At 43.9% G+C, this 8221-nt stretch overlaps 1 protein-coding gene across 1 annotated transcript; it reads right to left on the bottom strand.

The window, feature by feature from the left end:
* Positions 1-2587: 2587 nt before the first annotated feature.
* On the bottom strand, positions 2588-3497 carry LOC136495701 (uncharacterized). The gene is made up of 5 exons (XM_066491560.1): positions 3327-3497; positions 3146-3223; positions 2971-3040; positions 2793-2897; positions 2588-2721 (listed from the first exon to the last, which is right to left on the bottom strand). The coding sequence occupies exons 1-5, from the start codon at positions 3495-3497 to the stop codon at positions 2588-2590; spliced, it is 558 nt and encodes a 185-aa protein (XP_066347657.1).
* Between the last annotated feature and the right edge of the window lie 4724 nt (positions 3498-8221).

Below are 8221 nucleotides of genomic sequence, written 5' to 3'. Positions count from 1 at the left end.
ATAGTGTCAATGACTTGACGAGGTTTAAGCCTTGCTCTGCTTATGCTCCAATTACTTGGTCCAAACTTGGTCAAAGTGATCCCAACCTTTTGTATGTCCTTCTCCAAGATGTAAACTCCAACTGTTATTTTGGGGTCAAGTCAAGTTGCTTAACAAAAACATGAGAACGCAACATGCCAATGTTGATGACGATGAATTCCTGACTTAGAATATTTCCAAGTCTGAAAACAGCCGCTAATTCAATCTTTGAGCCTCTGTTTGACTTATTTCCAAGCTTATCTGGCTCTTGGTCCAAAAATAAAGTTTGTTCTACTAGACTCAAACTTCAACTTTGATTTAAGGTGCAACTCCATGCAAGCAATGTAAGAGATAGTTCAAACCAAGTCAAAGTAGCATCTTGTTAACCCTGGAATTTGGGTTTTCGACCAATTGAGGCCTTTTCTTGACATGTGCTCAACACGAACCCTTCATGACTTTTGATGTAGAGTTCAATTATAGTCGTTTGGGCAAGGTAGCAAGGTTTGGTTGATGACCTATAATTCCATTCACTTAATAAAGCACTCCAAGATAGATTATAACTTATCATTTCATGTGACTTCTTGATTTCAAACTTCATGAAACTTTTTCACTGGTTAAGATGGATGCATGTTGATGTAATGTACATGAAATAAGCATGTTTAACCTTTCTCTTGAATAATATTAAAAAGGGTCCACATGTACTTAAGGGTGTGTTGTCCAAGTTTAAGTTGGGGCTCACTCTTGTAGATTTGATCTTGACACCATCACCGCTTAACATGTCATGTTTGAGTTCATACCCATTGCTTAACTAGTGATGAACACCTAGGGTGTTACAATTGGGCCTTTCAAACCTACACTAGGTGGTTTTTGGTACATATACGTCGCCATTGACAAGTTCTCCAAGTGGATCGAATACAAGCCGCTTGTTTTGGCCACTACAAAGAAGGCAATCGAGCTCTTTGAAGATACCATCCATAGATTTGGTCTTATGAACAGCATTATCACTGACCTTGGAACTACATTCGCTGGTCACCATTTTTGGGACTTCTGTGAAGACCAATGCATCTCCATCAAATATGTCTCTGTTGCCCATCCTAGAGCCAATGGCTAGGTCGAACGAGCGAACGGCATGACCCTTGATGCCCTCAAAAAGAGACTATACCAGAAAAAGGAAAAGCATCCAGGCAGATGGCTCAAAGAGCACCCAACTGTGGCTCAAGCTAGTCGTAACACCGGTGTGTCTCAATATTTTTTGGTCTACGGCTCAGAAGCCATACTTCCTATGGACATTGCCTTCCGAGCACCTAGGATGGAACATTATAATAAAGAGCAACCCACAGCTGTTCGGATAGAGGACATTGACAGAGCCGAAGAAGAACACCTGATCATTTGCATCTGCACAGCCAAATACCTAGAAGTCCTACGAAGATACTACAATCACAATATCAAAGGTCGTTCATTTGCGGTCGGTGACCTCGTTCTCCGTAGAAAGCATAAAACCAAAGGGATGCACAAGCTCTCCTCCCCCTAGGAAGGGTCATACGTGGTCAAAGAGGTTACCCGACTAGGGTCTTACCGACTATGTGACATGGAGGGAATCGATATCCCTAATTCGTGGCACATCGAGCAGCTTATATGTTTATATCCTTGAAATGCTCCAGATATGTACTCTTCACTCCATTATGAATGAAGTTTTTGTTGCCATAATTTGTCTCCATTATTTCTCCACTCAAGTTTAATCTCCATTTACAATTACCAGCTCCAAGCTACTCCTTAACAAACTCTGACAATTATACGTGCCCTCCATAAATGCTCCACCCCATTTCTCCATACTAAAATATCTTTAAGATATTCCACTAACCATCGAGCAGCACATGTTCCGCTCTGTGTTCTTTGGAGAAAACCCTATCTTTGATCTCTCCCTACACGTGCTACGGGCTCAAGCGCTCTGTGTTATGGGTGGCCGGCTGTGGTTCCTCAGTCACGTTTGTTCCTCCTACACATGCATGGGCTCTAGCGCTCGACGTTATGGAATATGGGCTAGCCAAGGCCAAGAGCCCAGTAACGAACTAACTGCTCGGATGCTACTTATACCACGTATAAATGTGTTAGGGTTAACAACATGTCTCTTTTTCACCGCAAGCACTAGCAAGCCGCCTAAACACATGCATGTCATCTACTTACAACATTTATACAAATACACAAATGTTTGCATAGCCCTTGTGCATTTAACTCCCCTTTCCAGTTGTCCCATACAAGTTCCTCTCCACTTAGGTTATTGAGCTTGGCCCTCACCGTCTACCTCGCTGAACAAATCAACATCGCTGGCTAGCCTCTTTCCCGCGTCCTCCACCTCATCTTTTAGTTGCTCCTCCTTCATCGCACCTGTCCCTCTAGCGAATTTGGCCCCTATCGTTCAAAGATTGAGTATATGGTAGTGAGACCGGACCATCGCCAGTGCATGTGTCATGACAGAGACAGCGGTGTCTCGGTTGAAGCCTTTGAAGTTCTCCCACGCCGCCTTGCAGCTGTCAATGATGGCATCTAGATGAGGCAGCCTATCGTCGGGCTAACGAGCTACCTCCATGTCGATACAGTCGAGCACTAGCCTGACTCTAGCCACCACAGCATCAAGTTTTCCCCTTTGGATTTTTGCCTCTAGCTCCAGCACGTCGAACTGCACCTTGGTTCTTCGACGGTATTCTACAGACACCAAAGGGACTCGTCAAACAAAGAAATCATATCAGCAACATCTCTGACCATGAACTACTCACCTTCTAGATCCTTGGTCAATTTCTCCGCTCGCCCAAATGCTTTCTCCTTCTCCTCTTGGAGTTGATCGATGACTTGACGCAACTGGCCTAGCTCCGCATCTTGCTCTACAAATGTAATGGTCGACAGCAACATCAAAATTGTTTGGCAATGAAGAACAAATTCACCGATCTGTAGTACCTTTCTTCTGTTCAGAGATGGTTTTCAGCAGCTTGAAGGTGCGTCCTAGCTGGTCGAAGGCGTGCTCCAGCTACTCGGAGATGGTCTTCAACTACTCGGATAAGATGCCCTTTTGGTACTCTAGGTCCTTGGTGTTTGATTCAGCAAGATCCCTTTCACACTAGGCCCTCTGGACGTTCTTCGCCATTAGTTTCATCGCCTCCTTCAGCTTCTCGTTCTCCTCGGCGAGGGGCTCCATCCTTTTGATCAACTGCTGCCATTGTACGGTAGTTCACGCTATGCCCTGCAAAGCACCAAGATTATAAAGGACCATTATCTCCAACGCCAAAGACGGACACCACCAACGCAATACTAACCTCAATTTGCTTCATAGCTATGGAAAGGGTGGACCGTAGCATCTTCACCTCTCTGGTGGTGTCCTCCTCTTCCATGACCACAACTTCCACCCCTCGCTTGCAGAGGATGCAGATGGCTTGAGGTCGTGATCCTTCACACTCAATCTCCTTGACATCATCCTCTTCCTCCATAGCCGGTGGTGCTCCCTGGGGGCTCGGTGGCCACACAGAGCGATCGACCATGCCCTGCAGCATCTCAGGTCGTGCCACTTGCTCCTCTGACACTGTCAGCCTCTACGCCCTAGATTCTGGCACGACGTCGACAGCTCCCACTCCCGCCTTTGAAGACTCGGTGGCTCTCACCGTTGCTCCTGGTGTCTTCGTCAAATCGCCCAAATTACTCGCCATTGTTGCCAACCGCTCTCCACCTCCAACTCCATCAGCAGCAATGGTCGAATCCTCCGCAAACTGACGAGCACCCGAGGACTCTAGGATGGAGTCTGTCCGCAATGTCTCCACGCTGTGAACAGCCCCCGGCTGCTCGCCAGTCTGGCCTGAAGGATTCAGATCCTCCACACACCCCGTTCTGCATCAGATTAGCTCATCAATCACTACAACTATAGAAATTAGATAGCTACCGATCCCAAGGCAAAGATACTTACACGTTGTGACAGAACCGCCCAATTTATACAAGATCAAGTACAGCTGTCCCCGCTAACACGTTGACACGCGCATACTTTCACTTATATAAACTCGATAGTCCACCGAGTGTCACGAAGGACCTCGGTAAATCAACATCACAACCAAGATCACGTGATTAAGCAAATACACATCACATACGCAGAGTTGCAGCAGAAATAATATTGCAAATGGGTTCACAAATAATATTACAAGTTGGGGTTTCAAAACCGATTAGTGAAAACAACATAGCTTTCAAATGATTACATTAATATAGGTTCCAAATACATTGCTAGCATAAGTGACATCCTCAGATAAAAGCATATAGATGAGAAATAATATAGAGTCACCGAGCCCACCGGCGGTTATCCACCATCTTCCGCAGGCCAAGAACTTCACTTGCAACATGGTAGGATAAACCCTGAGTGCTCGAATGTACTCAGCTAGACTTACCCATCATAAACCAGAAATAAATTGACTCCAAGGATTATGCAAGGCTTTATAAGTGGAGGTAGCTTGGCAACATTTTGCATAAAAAGCGATTAACTCAATTATACAATTATACTTCGGTCATCAAGTTAATTATATCTATTCATTCTAGATTATCAACTATCCTGTGCCAAACATGTGGTATATCATTTTAAGAGCATACAATAGTAACCATAGCAGGTATAGTAATTCCATGTTTATCCGAACCATCATATTTCATAATACAATTACTATGATGTTGGGCCTAGCCAAGTTTTTCACTATCCTAGAGAGATGGCGATTCGAATCGATTTCAACCAACTGGGAATTTATTCCTAACATAAACCCAGGCATACCGCGTGAAGGCAGCCTTAGGTCACCTTTGGTACAACTCAAGTACACATTTCGTGGGTTCGCCCAGCGCCACACAATTAGGGACAACCAACTGCCAGGACGTTCAGGCCCAGCCTGCCCTTGGGCTCACGTCTGGCTCCCCACACATCCTTACTACCATCCAGAGTGTGCACTCTTATAGAGCAGGGCCTGGCCTGAGTTGAGCTACTCGGCTTCATGGTCGGAACGAGTTATCCGGCCAGCTAAGTGATAGGCATGTATTCAATCTTGTCAAAAGTGCCAACAACAGTATGGTCCTTAATCGGCACAGATGAAATTACATGAGTCAACCTACGCATAGACTCCGCCCGGCCTCGATTTACATTACCCTATGGTTCTTTTCCCACAATAGCAAATATAGCCAACCGTGCTTCGGTATCCACCTATATCTCGTAGGTGATAGGAAATCACCCGACTTCTACCAGTCTAAGCATGGCTAAGCAGATATTCGATCCTAGACCTACACACGGTTAAAGGTATATTTCTAGACAAGGAAATTATATGCATCAAGTGGTTCCAATCAACTCTTATACTCGAGTAATATTTTGTAAAACACTGGGAGACTTAGAATGCTCTGGGGCTTACCTGGAATCCAACACTAGGTCAGTGTTTATTAGATGACACTCGCTTGGTGAGTATCTCTCATCCTAGCACTTGTCCAGTCCTTCCATCTTCGGGATAGGTCCACCATACACCGTCTTCGGGTTTGGCTCCAACATCATGCCCTTCACATGGTTCATCTAGCGTACCTAGATGAGATGCAAGTGTATGAATACTAAGAATAGTAATATGAGATGCATCACATAATAGCATTCAAGACAAACATAAGATCATGCAAGACATAGGCACCTAGAGTTATTTTAACTAAATATCACACAACCTATTATAGAGGGATAGCAAGCATATTAGGCATGGCACACAAGTGAACTTAAGTTTAGATATTGCACCCATGCATTGATCAAGAACTAACCAACATCTTTAGCCAAAACAAGAGCAAGCTAAAGCAATCACTTAGCATATGTATAGAAATCTGGATAGCGGCACAGCAGTCATTTGTTTTATTCATAACTGGAGATCCAGACATCCAAATAAGGTGACCGTAGACTTTCTAGAAAGCTTATTAAATTATCTAAAACATGTTTATTATCATCACAAGGTGATTCCTCAATTAACAAGGTCAATCAAGCACAATTGAGCACCTCTGTCCAGACTTATACAGATTCTGCCATGTAACTTCACAAGCTTATAACTAGAGATTTAGACCACCAAAAGGAGTGATATTTAACAATCTAGAAAGATCATGAAAATAACTACACTTCTTCTATTATATCCAAGACATTATTCAAAGCTTAGCTAAGTCAAACAACATAATCATTCAGATCTGTACAGAGAGCATGCAAAATCTAACAATGAACTTACAAAATCTATAGCTCCTAAATTATCTGGCCTATGGTCATGAAATTTGAACACAAGAAATATTATGAAATTAGCTACAACTTTTGTATTCACTACAACCACAGCAAACATCATTTCCACCACGAAAATAATTGCACAAGCAAAACTGCACATGCAGCCCAACAGCAGTGGTATAGAAAATTGATAGCAACTTCAGAGAAGCATAACTGGAGTTCTAAACCTCCAACAAACATAAATCATAACTTTTTGAAAATATTATAAAGTTACCTACAACTTTATTATTCTCCTATTAAGACGATTCTACAGTTAACAAGGTCAATTAATCTAATAAATGCATCTCTGTCCCAAACATGGACAGAATCTGACATACCCCTTTAAACAGCTATAACTAGAGTTCTACATGTACAATAAATGTGGTTCTAAACTTTTTAGAAATATTAGAAAATTATAAACAACTTTGTTATAAACACCTAAAGCTAATTCTACTATTAAAAAGGCCCCACAGTACCAACAAGACAATCTTGTCTGGGTTTGGGCAGAAACAACCACAGAGATTTAAGCAACTATAACTAAAGATCTACTTAACCAAAAATCATGATATTTAACTTTTTGGAAAGGTTACGAAAATTAATACAACTCATGTATTTTCATCAAGTCATGATTCATAACTTAACTTAGCCAATTAATTCAATCATGTAGACCTATTCAGAATAGGGGCAAAGCAACATAGGGCATTTGTTATTTTTATAACACTTAAACCATCAAACCTAAACTCCTAAAACTTTTACCTGACATCAACCATCACCTTAGTAGCACTCCATAAAAATTTCACATTTATTTGAATATAACAACTGCAGTTATGAAAAAGACAAGACACAACTAGTATTAAAACCTAACTGTATAAATCTATTTTTACAGAATGCTATTTAAATTAGAACATGACATATTATAGATCCACTGCATAGACAAGTTAATAAGGATTCCAAAAAGTCCTCATTTACTATTTTATGATTTTTCTACAAATTACTATGAATTTTCAAAGTTGATCATTCAAATCTGCAAAAATCAGAGAAAAGGAAATGTAAATCTTGTATCGAGGTCCCTGCTAGTTTCACCAATTAAAATCAAACGAAAAGATCCTTTGTGGCACTATTTAACTGAGTGACTGCTTCTTCACTTAACCCCCTCCTTTCCCCCTTATTCCATGGAGAAGTCCTTCAGCTTCTTCCTCTTCGACGGCAGAGCAGGAAGGTCGACCGGCTCGCGGCTCCGGCGGCTGTGGTCGTCGACGGCGGCGATGGAGTGGCGAGGAGGACTAGGGGGCCCGCACGCACACACTGGGCTGCCCAGCTCGGCCTGAGGCGGCTTGTGGCAGCGCGGCCACTACAGCAAGCGGTGGCAACGGCAGCGGCTCCAACGACCGGGTTGCTCCGGTGGTTTCCGTCTCAGCGGAGGTGCGCCGATAGTAGAGGAGGAAGAGGCGGAGGTGGTGGTTCATGCGGTGGGTTGCGAGGGGGCTCGGAGGCAGCGAGGATGCGGCGGCAGCGAGCTCGGCCAGCCAGCCATGGCAGACGTGGCCGCGCGCGGCGTCACAGTGCGAGAGTGCGAGGAAGGGCGAGTGAGGGAGAGTGTCGAGCGAGCGTGGAGGGCGTCGGGCTTCACCAAATGTGAGAGGGAGCGTCTGGGATGTGTGGCGTGGAGGTGGGATGCGCGGCAACAATGGAGGGCGTGCTCTGCTGCATGGGCGACGCGTCGACCCTCCGCCGAACACCTGGCGCGCGTCGGTGTGGGCGAGGTGGGGAGCTGATTTCGGCCACTTTCGGGCCAAATCAGACCTTGGGCCAAATATGAAGTTTGTTCACCTCGGCCTGCTCTACATTTTTCATTAAGACACTCCGATCATTTGAGCAACATAACAGTGGGTAAATAATCTCCAAGATAATAGCGTCAACGCGTTGACA

The sequence above is a fragment of the Miscanthus floridulus genome, chromosome 12 (genome assembly GCF_019320115.1).
Source record: "Miscanthus floridulus cultivar M001 chromosome 12, ASM1932011v1, whole genome shotgun sequence".
Classification (NCBI taxonomy): Eukaryota; Viridiplantae; Streptophyta; class Magnoliopsida; order Poales; family Poaceae; genus Miscanthus; species Miscanthus floridulus.
The sequence above is the reverse complement of the archived record's forward strand: the minus strand, read 5'-3'. Positions and strand labels throughout refer to the sequence as shown.

What these genes read in the sequence shown, in the direction of transcription:
- LOC136495701 (XM_066491560.1), bottom strand. Translation starts at nt 3,497, where the DNA reads ATGGAGGAAGAGGATGATGTCAAGGAGATTGAGTGTGAAGGATCACGA. An exon ending in TGAAACTAATGGCGAAGAAC is followed by an intron (nt 3,041 to 3,145) that starts GTCCAGAGGGCC and finishes ATCTCCGAGTAG; the next exon opens with CTGGAGCACGCCTTCGACCA. An exon ending in ATTGACCAAGGATCTAGAAG is followed by an intron (nt 2,722 to 2,792) that starts GTGAGTAGTTCA and finishes TGGTGTCTGTAG; the next exon opens with AATACCGTCGAAGAACCAAG.